Source organism: Poecilia latipinna, unplaced genomic scaffold, assembly GCF_001443285.1.
Source record: "Poecilia latipinna isolate Pla-1442-1.1 unplaced genomic scaffold, P_latipinna-1.0 Scaffold1151, whole genome shotgun sequence".
Taxonomy (NCBI): Eukaryota; Metazoa; Chordata; class Actinopteri; order Cyprinodontiformes; family Poeciliidae; genus Poecilia; species Poecilia latipinna.
In genome coordinates, this window is record NW_015113767.1 from 179,236 (window position 1) to 204,875 (window position 25,640).

The 25,640-nt window shown below is 37.0% G+C and overlaps 1 protein-coding gene and 2 long non-coding RNA genes across 3 annotated transcripts in view; 1 reads left to right on the plus strand and 2 right to left on the minus strand.

The window, feature by feature from the left end:
* The window catches only part of acsbg2 (acyl-CoA synthetase bubblegum family member 2), a 30,675-nt gene extending 17,400 nt beyond the window's left edge, over positions 1 to 13,275 (plus strand). The window contains 11 exon segments of the mRNA XM_015052991.1: positions 489 to 577; positions 2,315 to 2,435; positions 3,350 to 3,430; positions 3,510 to 3,659; positions 5,593 to 5,769; positions 6,914 to 7,095; positions 7,257 to 7,499; positions 7,957 to 8,174; positions 9,464 to 9,603; positions 11,602 to 11,848; positions 12,652 to 13,275. Of these exon segments, the coding sequence (XP_014908477.1) occupies positions 489 to 577; positions 2,315 to 2,435; positions 3,350 to 3,430; positions 3,510 to 3,659; positions 5,593 to 5,769; positions 6,914 to 7,095; positions 7,257 to 7,499; positions 7,957 to 8,174; positions 9,464 to 9,603; positions 11,602 to 11,848; positions 12,652 to 12,761 (1,758 nt within the window). The 3' untranslated portion in view covers positions 12,762 to 13,275.
* Positions 9,079 to 9,353, minus strand: LOC106960071 (uncharacterized). The gene is made up of 2 exons (XR_001427492.1): positions 9,285 to 9,353; positions 9,079 to 9,214 (listed from the first exon to the last, which is right to left on the minus strand). It is a non-coding gene; the product is annotated as an uncharacterized LOC106960071 (long non-coding RNA).
* A 7,881-nt stretch (positions 13,276 to 21,156) lies between the features above and the next one.
* LOC106960069 (uncharacterized) lies at positions 21,157 to 25,580 on the minus strand. The gene is made up of 2 exons (XR_001427491.1): positions 25,392 to 25,580; positions 21,157 to 23,849 (listed from the first exon to the last, which is right to left on the minus strand). It is a non-coding gene; the product is annotated as an uncharacterized LOC106960069 (long non-coding RNA).
* Positions 25,581 to 25,640: the final 60 nt, after the last annotated feature.

Genomic DNA, 25,640 nt, shown 5'->3' on the forward strand with positions numbered 1-25,640 from the left:
ATGAATCTTGTGTAGCTACAAATTTCACTGAGTTTTCATAGAGCAGATTTACATCTTAAATGCAAGATGTTTATATATGTTGTGCAGTTTTTGTTTTGCTGCTCTGAGGGTTTTATTTCAGCAATTTTCCTTTTTTGAGTCTGTATGTTTGGAATCAATTACTAAATTACTTGATGACTATTTCAATAATTGATTTATCACAATTTATTCAACTACTTGTTTAAACTCAAACCGGGATTTGAAACTCCTACGTTTTAAATGCAAATTATAATTTTTAACCAATGAAAAACAAACACTGTCAAAACTTAAAGTTTTAGAACATTTTTAAAAATCATCAAGTTAAAAAGATTTAAAAGTTTAATAAATTACTTATTTAATAAGTGAGGACATGCTGCCAGTATCTTCACCGTCTTCCCTGGTAAAAGTTTTGAGATCAGTTCACTGTGTATTTTTTATTTTTTAAACTTTGTTGTTTTATATTTCTGCAGCTCGGTTTGGAGCGTTTCCATGGCGTTGGGATTCTGGGCTTCAACTCTGCCGAGTGGTTCATCACCGACATCGGCGCCATTTTGGCCGGGTGAGTTTCCGAGTCCTCTGGTTTGGTCACGATGGTTTATCAGCGTTTCTGCATCAGCGTGTTTACATGTTTATCGCCGAGTTTATGAGTGTCCGACCTCGACTGGCAGGTCAAGGTCGGCAGGTCGCTTCTTATCCAGCTGAGATATTTTTCTGATCAAATGACTGATTAAAGCGATAAGCCAAACGAGAGGCTGACTCACTGAAGTCACTCTGATAATTCATGGTTTCTCCATTAACTGATTGGAAACTGAAAAAGGTATTTAAGAGGAGATTTTTTTTTTAACTGGGTGAAGCTAAAACTGCGAGTAGAGGAAGTTCTGGGTTGAACATATTTACAAAGGTTTTTTTTTTATCTTAAATGCCAAATGTATATATTTTTTGTAGTTTTTGGCTTAATTGCTGCTCTGACTGTGCCGTATTCAGCAAATGTCCTTTTTTTTAAAGTCTTTATTCTCCCATTAATTACTAAATTAGTTCAGCAATCGATTTAATTAATCTGATTAATCGTTTCAGCCCTAATAAACCTAACGGAAACGTTTTCATTTCAGTCTCATTTTCCTAAAGCACACATTTGACTTATTTTCTTATATGTAGATGTTATTTTTTAATTTTTTTATCAAATAAAACCTTTTTTAACTATTTGCTCCCCCTGGAGTGTAACTGAGCCCAGATTTTAGCAGCAGGACTTCGGATAAAGACTTGAACATTTTACTGTCTGTGTTATGAAACCGGTTAAAACCCGCTCCGTCTGAGAAACCAGAGCCATCCAGCAGAATAAAACGGAGCAAAGCCATCGGTTACAGCTGCAGCTGCAACATCACCAAACATCTGCTGGGATATCTCATGCTTTGTTTGCAATTTAGTGATGTAATAATGGGAATATTTAATGAATTTAGTTCTGGATTTTTTTTCCTAAAGCTCCATTAAAATAAGTAATCTACCTTCATAAAAGCTTCACCAGGGTTCACTTGTGAGCCGGAATGAATGCAGTTAAAAGACGCCTTCTGGTGCACAGAATGCAGGTTCTGGATTTGACGCCTGATGTCCAGGAATGTGACCTGACCAGCTGCCATGTTCCAAATCTCAGCTTTCATGTCATCAGCGTCACACTCTTAAAAAATAAAGATTAGATGTTCTTCCTTCTGGATCCTTGTAGATATGAAAAAAATGTTCTAATTTTTACTAACCCTGGAACGGAGAGAATGAAATCCAACTTTGTTTGCTTATTTTAACATCTTTCTTTCTAGAGTCCTACAGTTTATGCAACATTTTCCGAACTAACTCTTCATTTCAGCACTTTGTGGTTCTCTACATCCTTCAGTCTCTTCCCTAAACCTGGTTTTAATTAAATTTACCCTCTTGTTTATTTTAACAAGTTTATGAAAATCCATTCACATCTTGTCTTAAAGAACAAGACGATGACAGGAAGTAGCACGGGGGTGACGGCGCGGTATTATTTTAAATTACTTAACGTGTGAAGAAACTTGTTCACGCATGATTTAATTTTTGTCAAATTTAAACGCCGCAGTTGCAACATTGTGTTTTTTCGACATTCGCAGAACATCGACAAAGTTTTTCAGACATTTGCAACAGAAATGCAGCTGCTGTAGCTCTGACTGTTTGCCGTTTTTGTGCTGCTGGAAGCTCAGCCTCCTCGCTCCCTTCATGCAGGTTTTTCTCTGTACTGACCCGTCAGGATGAGCTGTGCTAACTTTGACTCCCTCTCCTCCTGCAGGGGGCTCGCTGTGGGGATTTACACTACCAACTCTCCTGAGGCTTGTCACTACGTAGCAGAAAACTCCAAAGCAAACATTATTGTGGTGGAGAACCACAAACAGCTGCAGAAAATTCTCCAGGTGAGACGAGAATGACCGTGTAAATCACAGAAAAAAGAAAATATGATTTATTTTCTGTTCCAGAAAGGAATCAAAACACAGCTGTTACCACTTTAGATTTGTACTTTTGTTTGTTTTTGTAGATTTGTTTTTTATTTTGGTGAAAATAATCAGAATAGAGAGGTTCTGATTGCCAAGAAAAAGTCACATATGTGCAAAAAAAAGAATCAAGTTTTGGTCGCATTTGCTTGCTGTATGAATGAAGCCTTTTTTTTTTTTTTTAAATTAACGCTCCAACAAAAACTATTAACAAGTATTTATTTTAGTATAAATAGAGCAATTTTTAAAATTGAATAACGTTTCAGCTAATAACATTTTCTTTGTTGCTTCATTAGATTACTCAAGGTGGAAACTTGCTCACCTCACATCAGATTGTATGTTTTGATTTCAGCCACAAAAATTTGAGTTTAGCCAGTATTTTACAGAAAATAAAAGCTCAGAGAGTACCAGATGCTTCACTGCAAAAATTCAAAGCCTTACCTTAAAAGTATTTTTGGTCCATTTTCTAGAGCAAATATCTTAGTAGACTCAAAATAAGACAAAACTAAATTTAAAGTAGCTTTCTAGCAAGACATAGGAGCTTGTTTTAAGTCAATAATTTATTTTTATTGATGAAAAAGTGCTTGATTATTTCACTTACAACGTGGGGGGAAAATGTCTGCCAGTGGAACTAGTACTTTTTTATTAACAAGCTCCTATCCTTGCTGAAAGCCAATTGCAAGTTAGTTTTGTTTTATTTCAAGTGAACTAAAATATTTGCACCAGAAGCAAGACCAAAAATTCTTGGTGAGATTCTTTGTTGTTGCAGTGTGAACTAAAATGTTAAAAACAAAAAAGGTATTGTCCTCACAGGAATGTATTGTTTCTGCCACCAGATTGAAGACAAGCTGCCTCACTTGAAAGCAATTATCCAGTACAAAGATGCACTAAAGGAGAAGAGGCCCAACCTGTACTCGGTAAGCACAAACACACACAGAGAGAGAGAGAGAGAGCGAACGTGGAAAAGCCCGTCTGACTGGTTTTCCTCCACAACAGTGGGCAGAATTCATGGAGCTCGGCCGCAACGATCCAGATGGGCCTCTTGATGCAATCATCTCCAGCCAGAAGCCCAACCAGTGCTGCATGCTCATCTACACCTCAGGAACCACGGGCCAGCCGAAGGGCGTGATGCTGAGCCATGACAATGTGAGTGATGAGACCTGCAAATGTTGCATGCTTCGAGCCAGACGTCAGTGACTCTGTGTGCCTCATAGTGGGTGCTTTCCAGGGAGACCTCTACCTATGAATCAGCACAACATGTGAAGGGTCTGACTATCTGAAGTGACAGAATAGATATAAATAGAAATGTTCTCACATTTTACACTGCAACAACACAAAATCTTACCAAGAATTTTGATCTAGTTTCTACTGCGAATATCTTAACACACTTGAAATAAGACAAACCTAACTTACAAGTAACTTTTCAGCTTGTTTTGAGTAAAAATATTAATTAATATTGATGAAAAAGTACCGGTTATTAGTGAAATAATCTGCAGTTAAAGCATAGATCCACGGGGGCTGAAATGCACGCCACACTTTTCAGATTTCTCAAACACCTAATTTTCCTTCCACTTCTACTTTGTGTTAGTCTATCACATAAAATCCCAATCAAATACACAAAATTTTGTTAATATCTCATAAATTATTAAACAAGTTCAAGTTTTGTTTTCACTGCACAATGTTTCAGATATAAATATAAAAAACAGCCACAAATCCCTCATTTTTAATCTGACTGATGATTACAGCAGTTTACTACCTAAACTTTCTGCATGGTTTGGTTATAACCATTTAAAATACAAAAAAATACTCAAACTATAAGTGAGAAGGTCTAAAAGAAACAAAGGGATGTTTCATCTCTGTCCTCGCCTGCTGATTATCTCTGCACCCCTCAGGTTGATCTTGTGACGCTCTGATGAAACTCAGACAGGGACGCATGACTGTTTTAAACTCTGCCACAAAAGTTCAGGAGGAAAGAATCAAATCTGAGGAATTAGGATCTCAAACTGTTTTGCTAATAGTGAAAATTAACAGGTATTCTTACAGGTTTCAAATTGATTATTCAGAGGCTTTTAGCCCAGTTTCGTGTTCTAATTCCTGAGCAGCCGGAAAAAATACTGAATCAAAATTTCTCAATTTTACAAACCGATTGTGTTCTTAAGTCTTAAGAAATCTAAATTTAAAAAAATAAAATAAAGTGTATTTTATTTTAATGGGCATACTTGGTGTCTTTGCTATGAATTTTGAGTTACTGCCCTAAAATAAAACTAAAAAAAACTACAGAAATACATATTTGTCTGCTTGTTTGAGGCTCCTGCACTGCAAAAACACAAAATCTTACCAACTATTTTTGTCTAGTTTCTAATGAAAATGTCTTATTATGCTTGAAATAAATCAAAACTTACAAGTAGCTTTTCAGAAAGATGCAGAGGTTTGTTTTAATACAATAATTCATTAATAATGATGGAAAAGTTCCAGTTCCACTGGCAGATTATTTCACTTTTAACATGAGAAAATGTTATAAGTGAAATAAACACCAGTACTGCATCATTATTAATTAACTAGAAAATGTTGCTAAAAAGTTACTTGTAAGTTAGTTTTGTCTTATTTCAAGTGTACCAAGATATTTGCTCTAAAAACTAGATACAAAATAACTTAAGATTTTGTGTTTTTGCAGTTTCATGGTTAAAAAATGGATCTAATTTTTTAAACTGGATCCAGTTTTGATGGCAAACAAAGCACTAAAACTCACAAACTAGAAGTTGTTATAGATCAGATGATTTTTACCTGATCTGATTTTGTACTGAATTATCCTCCATGAGGTTTGAGTTAGTACAACAGCAAGATAGTCAGATTTTGCACTTAAATATCTGGAATGTAATAAAAACAAAAGAAAAAAAAATCTAAAATTTTCAGTTTCAAAGATTGGAAAAGTAAAATTTACAGGGACTCTGTAGGTCAGTTGTTTACTAAGAAATGATTTTTAAAGGTAAATATAAATTTAAAACAATCATAGTTGGGTGTTCATGCTTCCCCAGAGGTGTACGACATCTAATCCATGTTTTCTTGTCTTTCCCCTCAGATAACTTGGACAGCAGCTGCAACGGGTTTACACGTCGAGCTGAAGGACGGCCTTCAGTTCCAGGAGAGGGTGATCAGCTACCTGCCGCTGAGCCACATCGCGGCTCAGATGGTCGACATCTGGATCAGCATGAAGGTCGGAGGGCTGACCTACTTCGCTCAGCCGGACGCCCTGAAGGTGAGAGGAGCTGCCAGCGTTTTCTCACAGCCTGACCTTAAATCAGACGAAACCTTTCCTGCTTTAGGTCAGTCAGAAGAACCAGTTTCACCTTTCGTCTCAAAAGTCGTAAAGTTCAGATGATTGGAGTCAAAATGTCAGATTACATTTATAGTTCTGCAAAGTTATAGCTGCAGTATTTAACTTTACAAAATATATGTTTTTTTTTTTTTACATATTTGTTCAAATTGTCACCATGTCTTAATGTGCTAATGGCAGTTTATCTGCCATCTTCGTTGGCGATGCTAACTAGCCTTTGCATCAATAGATTTTACATTTCCAATGTCTAGAATTTTCCAAAATTGAATTTTTTTTTACTTTTTTCCTTAGTTTTTGTTAAATTCTAAATATTTGCGTATAAAATTATCTTGCTGTTCTACTAATCATAAAAGCTGAAAAACCCAAACTAGACTGAGGACAATTCAATACAAAATCACATCAGGTAAAAATCATCTGATCCAACAGTTATAATCTGTTATAACTTTATCTAAACTGGATCCAGTTTAAAAAGATCCTTTCTTGAACCATGATCTAAGAGCACTGCAAAAGCACAAAATCATAGCAAGTTATTTTGTCTAGGCTTTAGTACAAATATCTTAATACATTTAAAATAAGACAAAACAAGTAACTTGACCGTTTCAACAGATATGCAAAATATATTTGTAATAAAAGTTACAAATTGCAGCTGTAACCCAAATGTAATGATTTAAATTTAATCTCATAAAATAAAAAAAATATTAACATAATCTTTAAGTTTGAGAACATTTTGAATGTTTTCCAGTTTGTAGTTCAGATGCTGGATGTTTTAAAACAGGAAGAACAAGTCGTATGAATCACCTATTTTTAAAAAGTTCTCTTTTTTTAATAGCATAAAACCTCAATATGCTTCCTCTTAACAACGGCTTTTATTTTGAAACCAGTTCCATTTAATGTAAACCCTAAATATGTTTATTGGTACAATTAAAGCGTGTCATGTTAGGAAGAGTTGATGATCAACCAGAGACAGATAACCAGAGGGCTACATGACTGTCTGTGCTTTGTTTGGCTTAGTTAAAGGGTTCTCCATGGAAACCAAGTAAATACATATTTTGTTGCGTTTTCTCAGGGATCTCTGGTGAACACCATGAAGGAAGCACATCCGACAGCCTTCATGGGCGTCCCGCGTGTCTGGGAAAAGATGCAGGAGAAAATGAAATCCGTCGGAGCGAAATCATCAACTGTGCAGAGGAAAGTGGCTGCCTGGGCCAAAGATGTTGGTCTGCAGACCAATCTGACCAAAATGAATCAGTAAGTCTTATTTAACAACATTAAAATCATTCAGAGAATTTGTTTCGGTTAAATGTTAAATTTGAGGAAATTAAAGCTTTTTTTTCCTACGTTACATTTTGTGGCGTTAACATTGAGTTGACCTTTCACTTCTCCATTTTTTTTTTTTTTTGTTTTCCCAGAAGCGTAGCAGCTGCCCGCACCCCGTTCAGCTATCAGGTTGCCAAAAAGCTCGTGTTTAAGAAAGTACGCAAGGCTCTCGGCCTGGACCGCTGCACCAAATGCTTCACAGGCGCCGCACCAATCACCAAAGACACCCTGGAGTTCTTCCTCAGCCTAAATATTCCTCTCTATGAGCTTTACGGCATGAGCGAGAGCACCGGACCCCACACCATCTCCACACCTGAGGCCTTCAAACTCACCAGGTAAAATTTATATCATTATATCACTAGATTCACAAAGCAGATAGCGCTAATATGTACAGATGCAAATAGATACAAATCCATTTGTTTTGCACCTGCAGATACAGAGAAGAGGTCAAAGACTTAGAGAAAAAACTAATGTATCTAAAATTAATGTCTTAAAATGTCCTAAAGTCATAAAAAACAACTTAAGTTGGCCTTAAATGCAGAATTGTTTTAGTCTACTATGTGTATTGTTTTGCTAAAGGGATTTTCTGTCAGGCAAAAGTTTGAGTTGCATGCAAACATCTTCATTTTGTTCTGTGACTCGAAGCGGTTCAGGCTACTGCTAACTAGCCGCAAATATATCATTGCTAGCTAGCTAGCTAGCTTTTCTGTGTTTCATGAACTTGTCACTCACTTTTTTTTTAATCATTATTGGTAAATTAAAAGAGATTAACTTACGTTTTTTGTCCTGTAGTTGTGGTAAAGAGATTTCAGGATGTAAAACAAGGCTGCACAGCCCCGACGATGAGGGAAACGGTGAGATCTGCTTCTGGGGCCGCCATGTCTTCATGGGTTACCTCGACATGCCCGACAAGACGCAGGAAGCCATCGACGAAGACGGCTGGCTGCACTCGGGCGACCTGGGAAAACACGACGAGAACGGGTTCCTCTTCATCACCGGTCGTATCAAAGGTATTCCTCCAATTCCCCAGGCGAATTTCATGACCCCCTGCATGTTACTGTTTACGTCATAGACATAATATAAGGATAGACGCCTCATTGACCGCTCTCGCCTATTGTTGCTGACGAGATTTAGGGCGGCCATCTTGGAGCGGTACTCCACTCCACTCAGCGTTATGTGTTTAGCAGCACAATGACGTATCAGCGCATTTAATCGATCATAACACACTTTTTTGTTTCTGTAAACCATATTCAAACATCTATCAAAGCAACATTTCTAAACAATTGTATTTTTTAAGTATGTTTTAATACATAGTTCATCATATTTAAATATGCTTAGTGGCTATAACAATAGAATAGGAATGGAATATTCTGATATCGATGTATGAAGAGCATATTACAAAGCACACAGCCGTTCATAATTTATTTAATAAATTATTTAGTAATATCAATACATATTTATATAACTATACAAACAAATAATTAATGATTAATACTGAATAATATATATTGGATACATGTATGTGTGTATATATATATATATATAAAAAAAAATTCCCTTCTCACCCTCCGTGGGTGGTCTCTTTCATCCTCTGAGCTCGGGTCCTCTACCAGAGGCCTGGGAGCTTGAGGGTTCTGCGCAGTATCTTGGCTGTGCCTAGAACTGCACATTTCTGGACTGAGATGTCTGATGTTGTTCCTGGGATCTGTTTGAGCCACTGCTCCAGTTTGGGGGTGACTGCCCCGAGGGCCCCGATGACCACAGGCCTACCGCTGCTATTTGCTAATCTAACACTGCGGTGGTAGATTAGCTACCGCTGCTATTTGCTAATCTAACACTGCGGTGGTTGATTAGCTAATTTAAGCACAAGCGGAAAGCATGTGCTAACTTACATGTTTCGGTTCAGTTAGTTTATTTTTATAACTGAACCTAAACACACCTTATTACACAGCACATCTACATGGTACAGTTGTCAAAGTTAAGCTAGCATAAATGAACTACTACCACCTCACTATTTTCTTTTCTTAATTAAATTTTATTTAAACTTTATCTAGTTAACACATTGTTAACAATTAGTATCAAAGCACTGAGTTTCTCTTTAACATATAGATCAAGCGTACATTTAAGATTTATCGCATTATGGACAACAAAAACCAATGCTAGTCATCAGCTAGCAGCTTTTTGCCTACCAGCAGGGAAATAGCGGTGGGATTTTTGCGCGTGTGACGTCCCGCTGCAACCGATCCATACTCTCAAGCATAAACCTTAGTTTTTTAACCAGCCGCATGTTTTTCTGCAGAGATGATCATCACAGCGGGAGGCGAAAACATCCCTCCGATCCCCATCGAGGACGCAGTGAAGGAGGCTGTGCCGCTGATAAGCAACGCCATGTTGATAGGAGACAAGAGGAAGTTTCTCACCATGCTGCTCACTATTAAGGTGAGGAACTCCATCACACTTATCTGTTTTTACCAACGTCACTCAGATAATATGGAGACACGATGTTATCGCTGTATTATTGTTGTAAAAATCTCTGCTTTATCTTCTCTATCTAATCTGAGAAAGATTCATTGTCGTCACTGATGGCAGAAACAAAAAGACGGCACAAACGTTTTACATTTAGCGTCCAACACTGCCCCCTGCTGCTGCCTCAGAAAACTACATCATCATGTTTGCAGGCTGCAGGTTGATACTGGTACAAACCTTTTGTCACAGGGGCCAAAATTGTTGAGTCAAAAGTAAAATCAAGCTTAAAAAATGTTATTTATTTTAGATCAAAAACTTAAAAAAGTATGATCCACGTTTGCTGTACTAAAATAAAAACATCTAGTTTTCGCAAATTATTTTCAGTAATTAGAACAGGATTTGGTTTACTTTAATTTTGCTATATTTAGTCAAGTTTAATACATTTAAAATCTGATTTGGGTTTCTTGACACTCAAGAAACGTGAACATAAAAACAGACAATATTAAAATATAGAGTAAAAATAAATTAAAAATGGGATTTAAATAAGAGTGTAGTTGAAATTATTGATCTTATGCTACTTTAAACAGATGTTGAGTTTGGATTTGAAATGTGGCGGTGCGTTTATGTCACTGAGATCAGGTGTGAGTGAAAAGATGAATACTTTGTGTTGTACTTCACATTCTTCATCATAGGAAAAATGTATCAGGAATAACTTTAGCCCGATTACAAATAAATCTACCTCAGCCACCCCTACTTTACACCAAGATCTTACCACTGAACGCCTTTACAATGTTAATCAGTTAATGCACTGATTATTTAATTATTTTCAATTCACTTAATGCAAATGGCAAAAAGAGTTTTCACGCTAGCATAAGGTGGTTTTTCGACTGAATTTCGCAAAACTGTAAAGAAAACGCTTTATTTGCATCACACATGTCTCTTGATCAACAACCGGATATTACTACTGCCAGAAAAGACGAAGAAGACAACAGGAAGTGGTCGAAGGATGATGGCAGCATATTTTTAATGACTTATCGCGTGAAGAAACATATTCCAACGTGGCTGTAATTGATTACTCATTTAATGGAAACAACACAATAGCAAAATAATGTTTGTAATGGAAAAATCTAAAGATAGAAGTGGATTAAAGTTGGATTTATTCCATGTAGAAAGGTTTAAATAGGGTAAAACACATAGTTTTAAAATATTCCAAGAAAAATGAAAACATCCAAAGACCTTCTTGAGGGAATTAGGCGATTAAAATATAAGTAGATTAAAAAGTTCACAGCTGATGTCCCACATATATATATATGGTATTTTAGGCTACTGGTTGTTGTTCCAGGTACCCATTGGTAACCCTCAATTAAGATTTGTACTGCTGATCTTCACTTTGACTTATAATAGTCATTTATTATCAATACAATGTCCATTGTCTTGCCATTTCCATTTAGAGCCACATAAATCTGACATGAATCAAAACCAAGCAGAATCAGGCTTGACCTTAATACTCAGAACTGAAAATGAAATACTCCCCCTGGTGGCAATAAACGGAAGAAAAGACAAATGGCTCCTACAATATATACAAAGACAGGTCATATTAATGAATATTTATTCTTCTTCTTAATGGTGAGTCTAGATACAAAACAAAACAATCTTAATTCACCAGCGAGATTCTCGACTTTAATCTGAGAAGGCAGCTAAAGATTAGGGTGATGACGACAACCTCAAAGACAAATTTTCATAAATTTAGAAGGTTTCACTTCTATAACGCAAGTAAAGATTTTGTTATTGAAAGGCTTTGTTAAAATGCCAGTTTTTTAACAAAATGTAAATAGAAACTGATGAGCTGTGCTGCACATTTCCTATCAGAAATGAAAACCATCTTGGGTGTGAATCATTTTGTCTCATTTCAAAGCTGTGAAAGTCTGAGCTGTTTAAAGCCGAAGTCGTTTTGTGTTTGCTGCACTGCAGTGCCAAGTGAACGTCGAGACGGGCGACCCCGAGGACGAGCTGACGCCCGAAGCCGTGGAGCTCTGCAGGAAGCTGGGCAGCAAAGCCACGCGCGTCTCCGACATCGCGGGCGGCCGGGACCGGGCCGTCCACGCCGCCATCCAGGAGGGGATCAACCGGGTGAACGAGAACGCCACCTCCAACGCGCAGCGCATCCAGAAGTGGATCGTTCTGGAGCGGGACTTCTCAGTCGGCGGAGGAGAGCTCGGTCAGTCAGAACGATGAGTCTCATGCTTTCTTCGGATCAGATCAGTTAGGACCAATCAAGGAAAATTAGCCAATTTAGATTTCTTGCAGATCAATCAGTGCATCAGTAGTACAAGTCATTTTTAATTCAGGCAAAAGTAGAAATTTTGTACTTAGTTTTTTAATTGAATCCAATCTTAATGTATTTTTTTCATACAACATAAGAGCTCCTATGAAATGCAGCAGGATTAGGAGCCCTGATGAAATCAAAATAAGACATTATTTAAGTAGAATACACTGCAAAAACATTTTTGTTTGCTCTAGTTTCTAGTTCAAATATCTTACATTACTTAAAATAAACTAAAACTAACTCACAGGTAACTCTTTAGCAACATAAGGGAGGTAGTTTTAAGTCAATAATTACTTAGCATTGTAATCTCCCAGGGAAACTAGTATTTATTTAATCAATATTAAGAAATTATTTACTTAAAATAAGCTCCTATGTCTTGCTGAAAAGCCACTTGTAAGTTAATTTTGTCTTATTTCAAGTGTCCTAAGATATTTGTACTAAAACTAGACCATTAATACTTGGTCAGATTTGGTGTTTTTGCAGTGAAATGATAGAAAAACATTTTAAATCGGTGGCTGTAAGACAAACTGCAACGTGTCCTTCAGTTTTCTCCTCTTTGACTAACAGGAATTCAAGTAGTAGGTTTGCGATTTAACAACTGAGCCAAACCCGTTTGGGTAAAGCTCAAAGAATCGCCCTGCAGCTGTTGCATTCTGGGTAACCGTCCTAACCACTGACCTTCGCTCGTCCAACAGGTCCGACCATGAAGCTGAAGCGACCCGTGGTGCTGAAGATGTACAGAGAGCAGATCGACAACTTCTACAAAGAGACGACGACCCAGGAGAACCCGCTGCCTCCCAAGTAGACGCCCTTTGACCTTCTGACATTCTCCGCCTCGTTGGTCCGTCTCCTGATGTCGTTTGGTGCCTGTCGGACCGCTTTGTCTCGCTTTGTTCTTGTTGTGCAGGCAAAAGCAGAGAATCAGCTTTATGTTTTTAAATATAAACGCAGTTATTTATTCAACGACGACGAAGAATCCAGACAGAGCCGTTTGTCGTACTGAAATACTTGAGCTACAGACATGAAATCCAAAAACGCAGCGGTTTGTCTTCTAAAGGAATGACTTCTCATATTTATTTTTTAGTTTGTCAAAGTTGGTGGGGTTTTTAACCAAGAAAAACATATCGACTGATGGAAAAAAAAAAAACTTTTTAGTTGCAGTTTGCAGAAACGTAACATCTGAAGTCAAACACTGCAAAAACACAAAATATTACAAAGTACTTTTGGTGTAATTACCAGTGTGAGTATCTTAGTATACTTTAAATACAACCGACAAGTAGCTTTTGAGCAAGCGTTCAAGTAAATAATTCACTATTAATAAAAAAAAAGTACTAGTTCCACTGACAACTTGTATGTAAAATAATCTGCCAGAGGAACCAGAAGTTTTTAAATAAATATTCTAAATTGATTTAAAATAAAACTTTTATGTCTTAAGTTATTTGTAAGATACTTGCATTAGAAACTAGACTAAAAACACTTGGTAGTATTTTGTGTTTATGCAGGGAAACTTTCTCTAAATCCAAAACATGAAGCCATATCTGTTGCTTTTTTTAAATCCTGTGTTTATTTGTTTTATGCTCACTTGTTTATTGTGTGGAATATTGTAAAAAAAAAAAAAAATTTGCTATTTTTTGTTTTATTTACACTTCTTGGTTGAATCGGATTCGTTTCACCCAAGCAGACGGTGAAATGTTAAGTTTGTGCATCAGCTGGAAACGCCTCGTTCTGACATCCGTGTGCATCCTCTGGCCTTCTTGAAGACTTCATTTTGTATTTTATAAACCATAAACTTAAGCAGAAGCTAAATGCACTTAGTACAGCTGATGTATTCATGCGGTTGTTTGTATATAATGATACTTTGGGTGTGAAGTGTTCAGACAGCAGTAGAGGAAGTGATAACTCGGTGGTTCTGGTTCTCTTAAAGCAGCTAAAGCTGACTGTAAATAAGAGTTATTTAAACAGCCGAATAAAGGAAATGACGGTAATTCAGCGTCGGGGTTAGGTGGGTTTTCAGTTCCTGCATCATTCGTCTACAGAACAAGCAGATCTAAATAAAGCTGCGGTTTATCGGTAAACAAGCTGCAGAGATGCTTCTAGCAGCGCGAGAGCCCAGTCAGAAACTGAACTTACCTGAACCTGAGCGGCTGTTTAATCAGGAAATATGCTGCAGATAAAGTGAAGGAGGTCCATTCATCCTGACGCAAATGTGAAGATTTCTTTCATCTGTTCTGGAATAAAAATATGATTGCAATCATGGGAGGAGTTTGTTTCTTGTGGCTTTCAGCAGGTCTGCTGTGGATAAATATTTTAATAAATCATCCAGCAAACCATGAAGGAGTTCATGTTTATAATTTAAAGCTGAACTATTTAATAATTTTTTGAAATAACAGAATGAAAGTTTAGTCCGCAGCATTTCCAAGCAATCTGGATGGAAATTAAACTTAGATTTTCTGTAAAAGTCTAATTTGATTTGCAACATTTTATCACATCTCAAACTACAATATGCGTCTCTGGGGATTTTGTAATGAATAAGCAAGGCAATGCATAGTTTTTACAAATATAAAAATCTGAAAAGTGTGGTGTGCATTTTAATTTTTTCAACAAAAAAAAAGAAAAAAAACATTGTTTACCACTGTAAGAGTTTTTTAGCACGTCTCCACTGACTTTTTCTGTCCATCCTAAGTTGGAATTGGATTGGCCTGCAGTTGACTTGTAATGATCAAGTCAGAGGACTCCAAAGCAATTCACACTTTAAGGGAGGCAACTAATGTTTATTTTAGTAATCGATTCTGATGATCAGATAAAAAAAATCTTCCTTTTTTATACATTAAATGATGCAAACATACTTCCATTTTTAAATAAAAAACATTTAATTGGTTAAAATGCAAAATAATGTAGCATTCCTTTAGTGAACACTTGATCATTTGAAGCAAAGGATGCATCTGCAGCTGCAAACATACTTCCAAGACCTAACATGCTCATGATTTTTATTTATTTTACAGAATTAGACCCAGGTGAAGCTAAAAACTGCTGATTCAGGAGTTCTGGGTAGAATATGTTTAGAAAAAGGATTTTTTCTTTATCTTTAATGCAAAACTGAGATATTTTTTACAGTTTTGGCTAATTTCCCTCTATAAATATACAGTTCTTCTTAAAAAAGCATAAAAAGAAATATGGAGTCCATATACTCCAGTTAATGATTAATCAATGTCTAAATTAGTTGATTTTAATAATTGATTAATAATTTCAGCCCTGGGTCTGTGTCTTTCCAAATTAAGAGGAATCTACTGAATTTAACACAGGTAAACTCAGTTTTAGTTGTAGAAACATTAATTTTTGAGCTTCATCTTTGAATAAATGTGATTTCTTTCTTTTGTATTTTTAATAAATTCACAAAACTCAACTTTTCTGTGCAGGATTTTGAGGAAACATTACTTTTATGCAATTTATAATAAAGATTGTAGCATAAAATGTGAAAAAGGTGACATTTGCCTTTGTAGGCGAGCGAAAGGGGGAAAAAGCCATTTGACTTTTTCCTTTCACAGCATTCTCTACCACTTGTGAATTGCAAATAATAAGTCCTGTTGTTTGAGTCTGAAAGCAGGTTTATTGATCAGTTTTTACCAACAGGCATCCCCGTTACCTTTTAACCCCAAACGGTCTGCGCTGACCACAACATGAACTTCCCCTGACCCCGGGGTGAACCCAGGGTCACACGCCGGTCAAAGACTTCACACTCAGAGCGCAGCGCTTCAGTTCGTAATGACTTTATTAATAATATGATTTCAAAATAATAATAAAAAAACAACATTAAAATAAAGGTTTCATCCTCGTCATGAACTTGCATCATATGGCCACATGGTGGCATCGCAATGCCAAGTTTTGTTTCGTTTCAAAAATACCAAATTGTTCTTTTTGCCGTCCAGTTCGTCATTTGTTCTTCTAGTCGTCGCTTTGAACACAAACGCGGAACGTTCTTTTTTTTTTGTTTTATTTTTTTTTTTTTTTTCCAACCCCCCTTAGAAAACAAATCAAACCTTTATAAATACAGGCAACCCTGTCCCCTCAGTCACAGACACATTATGACACAAACGACACAGGAAACAGCCGGTCCGCACATGGCGGCCTCCCGCGCCCCGCCGCGTCTCCCCTCCATCTGCTAAAGATCCACACAGTAGATAACCCTCCGCTGCAGCTCCACAACACATACACACAATATAGTCCGAGCTGCCTCACAGAGTTACAGAGCAAAGGCTTTTCTGCTGCTTTCTTTCATCCGTCCTACTTCACTACATTACCCATGATCCTCCGCTCACTGGAGGAGGAGCAGAACTGAGATATTTTCTGGTTGTTTTAAAAGTTATCAAGGCACAAAATGCACTGAATCTGAGCAGAGGCGGTGGTGGCAGCTGCCTTCACTTTGCAACTCATCTGGGATGTATTTGTTCCATAAAAAATAATAAAAAAATAAAGAACGGAAAGTGTGGACTTCAGGTTTCCTCCTCCTCTTGTCCAGTTATTTGTACTGGGAATGTGTCGCTTACTGGGATCAAGATTTTAAAAACTTACAGCTTTAAAACAGATAAAACTGTCCTTTCTCCAGGCAGATTTTTCTGTTTGATGTTACATTTCCAGCAGCAAAAAGCACAGATTATACTTTAGCAGTCATGCCTAAGCCTGGGAAATGAACCAGTTTTTGGATTTTGAAGATATAATTTTTGGAAATCAGTTTTTGTTTTTCCCACCAAAGTAATCCTCGTTTCCATAGTTCATAGTCCTTCATGTTTTACAGCTTCTACTTAGTTGGACTTTGGATTTTAGGGATAGGCTACTTTATTCTTTAATTATGAGAATAAAGCCGTAATGTTAGGAGAATTAACAAGTAATTAATCAAGCACTAGACCAAAAATTTGGTTTTGGTTTAAAGAAAAAAAATATTTCAGATTTTAACATCAGCATCAAATCATCATCAGTAACAGGAGTCAATTTAGAGGAAAAATAAATGATCAGACTGAGTTGGTCATGTTAATCTAAAACATTTATTCTCATTAAAATTACTTTTCTCTATCAATTATAAGACTTTCTATAAAAATTGCTTCTTTATTCTGTTATTCTTATGACTTTATTCTCATAATTAAGCAAAATTACAAACTATTTTGAAAATATTTCCAGTCATTTTTTTGTTTTTCAAAGAAGAAATTTTTTCTCCAATCTGGGATTTATCTGAAACCGCCCGCCCTGATGTTCCCTGTCCAACTACTTATTGCTGCAGACTGCAGGGCAGCTGGCTGAAACTCCTACCCTTCTGTATGATGAAAACTAATTTAACTTTTTTTAAAAGTTTCCCAGATTCCGGATGTTCATGATGTAGAAACTTTCCAAACAATAAGGCAGCAGATCTTAGTGGGTCAAACTTGGAAAATTTAATTTTTAAACTTTTATTCCCTTTTAAATAATTCAAAATTAAGAGATTATAATTTAAAGCTATGTTTTCCATTGGATTCCAAATTTCCCAATCTAAATGTTTTTTTTTATTAGCAAAAAACTGTCAAAAAGGATTTAACTGATTTCTAGAACATTTAAAATGCATGTATTTTTTTTTACTTTTGCTGCTTTGATAAATTAATTTTACAGATTAATCAAATTTTCTGTTTTTGAATATTTAACTTTTGGAAAATCTAGATTTTTGGGGGGTTTCCGTTAGTTCAGAACATCTAACATCTATTTATTTTGATTTTGAATTAAGCAAATAATTGAAATACAAGCAACATTTTCTGTCATTTGTATGTTTTTTAACGGGAAGAAAAAAAAAGATTAAAATCAGAAATTGAATTTTGAAAAAAAAAAAATCATTTTTAAGTCATATCGCCCAGTCCTACTTTAAATTTTTACTTTCATATTTGTTCTTTTTCCCTGGAATCATTGAAAGTCTGACTCAGCGGGACTTTAACCAGAAACACAGGCAGAAATCGGTAAATCCTGATCGGTGCAGCAATACTGCGTTTTAAATTACAACTAGTCAAAATACACAACTACCACTACCTTATTGTAACTGTGCTTATCTAAAATAATGTCAAAAAGTCAGAATATTCTGCCCAAAAATCACAACTACTACTAGATTAGGATTAAGTCTATGCATTACATTCCAATGCACCGATCAGGCTTTCACCAGAGATTTTCTGATTTCTCCAATTCTGATTCGCCAAGGGAAATTTTGACCAAAAAATAAATAAAAGTAAAGGTTTGTTGACTGAGGTAATAATGCTAAATACGACAGAAAAAATTATGAGATTGTCCCTGTTTCTAAATGAAAGCACAAGTCCCAAAATTATCGGATTAACTTGCACCAAAATAAAAACGGTTGTGGCGAAACTATAGAAAAATAATGGCAGCTCTTAGTTTTACAGATAAAAGGAAACTAAAGAATGATTTAAAAAATATTGGACCCACTGATCAAAACCGATCAACAGAAAATCGTCTGACTCTGATATCTGAGTGGCCAATCGGTGCATCGCTCAAAATATTAGAAAATGTTTTAGTAGCAGCTGCAATTATTTTTGCTTTTCTTGTTTTAAATGAAAGCAATTTGAACATCTGTTCAGATTTCTGCTTTTATACCGTGAAACCAGTGTATTTTCATAATGTAAGAATCTCATCCAGGCCCAGATGGTAATACAAATAAAAAAAACAAAACAAAAAGTGGCAAGCCTGTTTTTCCTCCTGCTTCTTGGTGTTCAGATTCATTAAAACACAACAATCACATCGGAATAACAACGTGCCAAAAATAGACTCGACGGCCATGTTTGTTTGTAAATAATGACATCATATGCCGAAATAAACAAAATTAAATAAAAACAACAAGATTGGCAAAGGAAAAACGAATCAATTTATATTGTATTGCATGTAAATATTGTATAAAATCCTTAAAAATACAGTTTCGGTAACTACTTAAGTACTGAAGTCATCACAGCCAAAAGTGCAGAGGTCCATAAATAAAACTTGGAGGAAGGAGGGTTTCCCATCGTGACTCCCCCCTGAATGAGTGCCTGGTCAGGGGTCAGAGTTCATGAACTAGGACCTAGAAGTTCTCAAGTTGGTGCACAGAAAAAGAGGAAAGTTGTTCTTCATCGATTCTTTCCTATGTCAGCTTCAGAGTTCGTTCTCAGCGATCGCGGCCGGGAGTTCAGTTGATGGAGGGAGGGAGGCGCACCTCGAGGAAATGGAGGTGCAGCGGGTGAGAGAGGGAGGGGCGGGCGGGCGAGCGAGAGGGCGAGCTGGGGAGAGAGAGAGGAACAGAAAGAGAGGCAGGAGGCAACCGGCAGGGTGAGTAAGGCCGCGCGGATCCGTTTGTTTTTATTCTGATTTTAAAAATGGAGCCAGGCAGGGAAGAGAAACGGAGAGAGAGGAAGAATTAAAGCTATCGGAGCGTCGGAATAAAAACACAGTGGGCAGACTAGGGAGACTACCTCCCACTCATCTACTGTCCCACAGTGGGCCGGTGTGTGTGTGAGTGTGTGTGTGTGTGTTCCTAACGCACTGAGGGCCTGAATCAAGACGATGATCTCTGGTCTCACTGAAACTGATGGAGGAGAAACTGTAACAAACGACTAAACCGAGGGAAAATAACAAACGGGTTAAATAAAATAAAAAAACCCACTAAAAAAATAACACACAGATTCAAGAGAGAGGAAAACCCTCTAGTTTGCTTTTATAGCCTTTTACAGTACTGCCTGATGAAAAAAAAGTCTTTTATTGCTCATTACTTCTACATTTATCATCAGATGGTTTACCAACATCCTTGTTTAGTTTGATTAAGTAAAACTTTACAGATGTAGTTTAATTTGAGTTAACAGACAGCAGCAGCTAAACTTCATAAACCAGAAGGTTTGATTTCCAGTTTTTACTAATTACACACAAAGTAAAAATGAGGAGGTTCAAAACATGAATTCAGGTTATATGTTAGTATTAAATAAGCACTCGGACTTTTAAGTACTTCTATCCTTCCAAGAGAAAAACAAACATTTCTACGCTGAGTTACAAGCATCTATAAACCAAAACTGACTTGCATTAAGTTTTATCTGGGCAAAATTTAATTGGCAGAAATGCAGCTGCGACAAAAGTTAAAGTTTTCTAAATAAATATCATAGATGGGAGATATATCGGTATCAATGCTGTTTCAGGAGGGCGTTAATATCATGAGCTATCAGCACTGGCCCAAACTGTCCATATCGGTGCGTTTCAAATAAATAAGTTACAAGAATAAAGTCATATTACAAAAATACAGTCACAACATTATGAGAATGAAGTAGTAATTTTATGAGAACATTAAAATAATTAAAATGAAGAATGTTGAAGTTCTGCTTTGGTGTTTGTTTAAAGATAAATAATTTGTCTTTTAACACATCGGCATCAAAATATGCTTCAAAACGACTGAGCAAACGAAAACAAAAAACTAAACTTTGAGCTGTTCATATGACATCAGCTTTTTTCTCATTAAAATTATAATTTTAGGACATTCTGGTAAAACTGCTTTTTTATTCTATTCATATTATGAATTTATAGTAGCTTTGGTCCTGTAGAATGATTGAAATAAAAGCCACTTTTTGAAAATATGTTCCCTCTAATTTAAGTTTTAGAAAAGAAAAAAAATTGATTAAAATCAAATTTGATATAAAAAAACTAATTTCTAAGCTTTGGGTCGACCCAATCAGAAGAATAGGTGTAGACGTTTTCCTCGTTATCTGATGTGATCGTATGAAATCCAAACAAAATGAGGTATATTTGGTAGATTTCACGTGAGGAAATGTTTCAGACATGCGTAAACCTTTGCACAGTGAAGGTCTAACTGATGCAATTAGTGAGCCAGTTTTTCTAGACCGTCTGATCAATCGAGCTGCCGTCTCGACTCAGGCCTCAGCGAGATGTTTCCGCCATTAATGGACGCCACGGGGGGAAGAGGAGCGTTTATTTTCCATCTGCCTTCGCGCTCGTTATTGTAGCCGTTTAAGTGCCTGGCGTCCTGCGATTGAGCGCTACGCCGTACGACGATCAAACGGCCGAAGAGGGCCAGACCCTTCTCATCGACGACGACAAACACTCACAAAAACACAACGCAGAACAAAAAAGCTCGAGCTAATTAAAGTGAGAAACTACCACAGTACTTTGATGTTTTTTTTTCCTTGTTTTTTTTTTTTTTTTTCACAAACCCTAACCTTAGAACAGAAAAAAGATGACCACCATCCACAAAAACTATCAATTATGTTGGACTAACGGAGATATTCTTGATTTAACAAAAGAAAGAAAAAAAAAAAAAGAAAAAAAGAAGGACCACAGCAGGGATGGGAACCATTAAGACAATACTGGATGTTCAGGCATCCCAATTAACACTTGTTCCCCCCAGGAGGGGTTTACGGTAGGAGGGGGAGGGTGGGGTCTTCAATCTGTGTGAGCGACGCTAGCAGAGCGCACACCCCCCGCTTAGTGCTGCGCGCTGCAGGAAAAGGCACTGGAGTGGGGCTGTTGCAAGCCGTAAAAAAGTAAAAGCAATATACATTCAGAGCTCACAGGTTGTCTTGGGAATAAATACACAAAATGCACTTGTAGAAAAATAAAATGTAAAAAAGCGTGCCCCCCCCTCTTTTTCTCCTCTTTGTTTTGTTGGGAAGTATGGCTACTGTTTTTTTGTTTGTTTTTGTCGTTTCTTTTTTCCACCCCACCTAGAAGGCAAATTCAGGAGCGATCCTCCACTGCTGTGGCCAGGAGCTTCGGAGCCCTTTCGTTCACGCAGAGCAGAGGGGGAGCAGCGGGGGTGCAGGGGGGCGTTAAGGGGTCTGCTGGAGGTCAAGGCTCAGCTTTCAGTGGGAAAGCACAGGAACGCAACAGAACATGTGTTTTCGAATGTACAGACGGCTGAAAACCGGAGCGGGACACACACAGGAGAAAATATGCATCACTTCACCACAACCCCTCCTTACTGTGTTTACAAGCACTGAAAACAAAAAAAGGAAATAATGACACAGAGCACTGTGCAAAACTTTTACTCTTAAATTGGGGTTTTAGCAAGTTTTCTCTGAACCATCACCGTTTTATTTTTTCCTTAGTTTTAAAGGCAAAACGTTTTAGTTTTTGATCAAAGAAAGAAAACTCATCCTATCCCGACCCATTTTGTACCATAATGCTAGAATTTTGCTGGTTGATACTAATTTTCTGAGAGGATGATTACTGTTTTTACAGATTTCAAAAGAGTGATGAATAAAGATGTTTCTGTTTTAATTCAACAGAAAAAAAGATTTTTTTAAAAAATTAACATTTAGGCATCAAAGCATTTTCCCTGTTTTTTATGCAATTCAAGAAGAGTGGTTGTTGTAAACAGTGACGTAATTTAATTAAAAAGGGAAATAAATTCAGATTTTCCTGGCTTGTGCTGCCAATCAGAGAAAACCTTGCAGATTTTAAACGTGTTCATCCCTTCAGTTCATTTGTCTTTTTTACATGGATCATAAATACGTAATTTAAGCTTTTAACAACATTTTTCATGAAAAAATGTTTCAGTACTTGGAAAACTTTTCAGGCTATCCAAAGAAAGGATAGATAAAATGCAAATTAATTCAATATAAACTCACAATATATCATTACTTTGTCATTTATTATCGGATAAAACTCAAACTCAATCTAAATTTGTTGCAACCAGACAGCCTCTCTTTTCTTAATCTTGGCTGAAGTAACTTTAATTTTGCATTTTAACAACAAAAGTTAGTTTTTAAATTAAAAACAAAAGTGTGCTACTTTCTGGGTAATTTGTATCTAACAATAATGAAGCAACAACAATGAGGCAACTATTAATCTTTTCTGTAGTGATTAAAAAAATTAACAGTTCTAGAAGACAACCATCAATTAGCTCTGTAACAAAAACTTTACATCGGCGGAAAAAAAACAAAACAGAAAAATCAATGTTTTTACTTCTTAAAACCCAAAATAAAAAAATGTCAAGAAGCTTTTTCTGTCATTTACAAGAAAACTAAAGTGTGTTAAAAGCATTTTCAGTGCTTATAAACTAATAATGCCAAACGGGAGGTAGAGGTTAGCAGGGCAAAGTGTGCTTGTTGGCGAGTGACTGGTGGTAGAAATGCAACCGGCTGTTTGTGCTCAAGTTTCATAAACAAAGAAGTCGGTGACCACAAAGACAACATGTCCTCTTAAACCTCAGCAGAACGAGTCGCGCGCAGACTCACGGACGGCGTTCACACACAACTCAGGAGTGTGTTGGAAGAGAAATGAGCTCCAGCTGACAATGCTGGGGCCGGAGTGTTCTGCTCAGACAGGAGTGTGCATGTGGAGGAGGAGGAGGAGGAGGAGAAGAGGAAGAGGAGGAGGAAGGGGAGTATTAGGTTTGCAGAGGCGGGAGCGGTTTAAGTGCAGGAGGGAGGGACGGGGTGGGGGTTTGTTGGGCGAATTCCTCAGCTCGGCACAGATTCGAAGTGTGTGTAGTGAAAACCCTGACCAGACGGAGGTCAGATGCTCCGGCGTTTCCTCACACACCACCTCCTCCTCCTCCTGTTTCCTCCCCAGCGTCACGTGAAGGTGGTGTTGTGTGCTTGCGACTGTTCGTGTGTTTCTGTTTCGTGGTGTGGTTGTTCGATGCTTCAGTCAGGCTCGTGAAAAGGCCGCGACAGACGTTTCTGCTCGTCTCTTCCGCAAAGAGCAGGCATGATGGCGAGGCTACCTCTGCCGCTGACATCCACACGCCGCCCCCCGCCGCTTCCTGTCACGTGGCCGTCGCCTCCAGGTAGCTCTGTAGTTTGCGGACGGTGGACTCGTCCAATGAAAAGAGGTCAAAGTCAAAGGTGGTGTTTGTCACGTTAAAGTGGCCGGTCTCCTCGATCAGGTTGACAATCTGCAGGACAAAAACAGAAACTATTAAATTTTAGTCAGAAATGTGGACATGGTGCAGGAAGTAGCCACATTTCTTTGTGTTTTAGCTAAAAAAAATAATGCATTTCACTGGGATTTGATACTACAGACCAACACAGGAAAGTTAATAACTGTGATATGGAAGAAAAATGTTTAATTTATTATTTTTCTCTAACAATAGAAAGCCCAGATGCACCGATCCACTTTTTTTTTTTTTTTTACTTCCGATACCGATACCAAGATCTGAGATTTAGCTTCTGATACAGAAAAACAGTGCTGAACTGTCAAGTTTCTTTTTTCTTATTTTAATAAACGGATATAAATGTAATGAATTACAAATTATTTGATAACTCTCCACCAGTACAACAATTAAGTACACCAATAGCTTCATAGGTTTAGTCAAACATGTAGAAACTCAACAATAAAGAAACTGAGAAAAACAGGTTAACTCGGTCAAATATAAAAAATAAAGTGCAACAAATATTCAAAACTGAAGCAGAGAAAAATAACATGTTCGCTAATTGGTCAAATATAAAAAATAAAGTGTAAAGAATTTGAGTAGATTTGCTCTTATTGATACAGATATTAAAATCTGATTGGTGCGTCTCCAATAGACACTAGAAAAGTTGTCCATACATTTGTATTCATCACCCCTAAAATAAAATCCTCTTGATAAAATTAGAGCTCCAAGTCCTTTGAAGTTTTCATCTTTAGGTACTAAAAGGAGCGGTGTCATGTTTGTGCCATTTTACAGAACAAATGCGCAACAGTCGCTGCTTTCCATAACTAAAATGGGCAAAATTGTCAATATGTCACTAATTTTGAAAAAAAAACAACAACTTTTTAATGAGGTTTTTGGATTAAAATAATTACAATCGCATGTGAATAAGTTTGTTCACTCTATAAGTCGTTAAAAATCATGCGGCACCGTCATCATCCAACCACTTCCTGTTTTCTTCATATTTTCCGCCAGTAGTATCCGGTTGTTGATCATGTGACTTGTGATGCAAAATAAAATGTTTCCATTGCAAATTTTGACACATCCAAGAATGTACTTCATACTAAAGCAAAAACTTATCGCAAAATTGAGTCGTTCAGAAACTTCCATGTTTCCATTAAGCAGGTTTATTTTCTCAACTCCAGTTTTATGGTCAATGGAAACATTTACTGTTGCCTTCAGTTATAAAAATGCTGTATTTATCAAACATGACTTCAAATTGATCTTGTAATTTGATGCCTTGAAATTGGGGCTCTCTCTCTTTAAGAAGCTCCTGCTCTCTCTGACACTCCGCCTTCAGCTCATCTTCACAGTTATGCTGTGCACAGCCGTTCTGAGGCGTTTGCCAATTGCTGCAGCCGCTAGTCTAGAAGAGCTGAGTGGGGCAAATAAAGTGGAATGTATTCTTAATAATCCTCTACTTTCTGTTTATCAACGACATGAAACCTCTATAAAATTTCTGCTCTTTCGTAGAACAGGTTTAACTACAACAGGAGTAAATGTGGCAGAGAAAGTCGTATCGCCCACCTGCTGCAGGACGTTTCGCTCCCTTAATGCCATCAGTCTGCGGTGGAGGTCCACCAGCTCCTCTGTGTAGGCCTGCAGCATTCATGAAACAAGACGTCAGAAAACACAAAGTTCACAGGAAGACGTTAGTTGTTGACTGATTGATTCTTTGACAATTTTTTCTTTTTTCTCTAAGCTGAAACCAGTGGTGTCCAAACTTTTGACCCAAATCAGCAAAATGAAACTAGCTATTTAACAGAAATGCTAAAT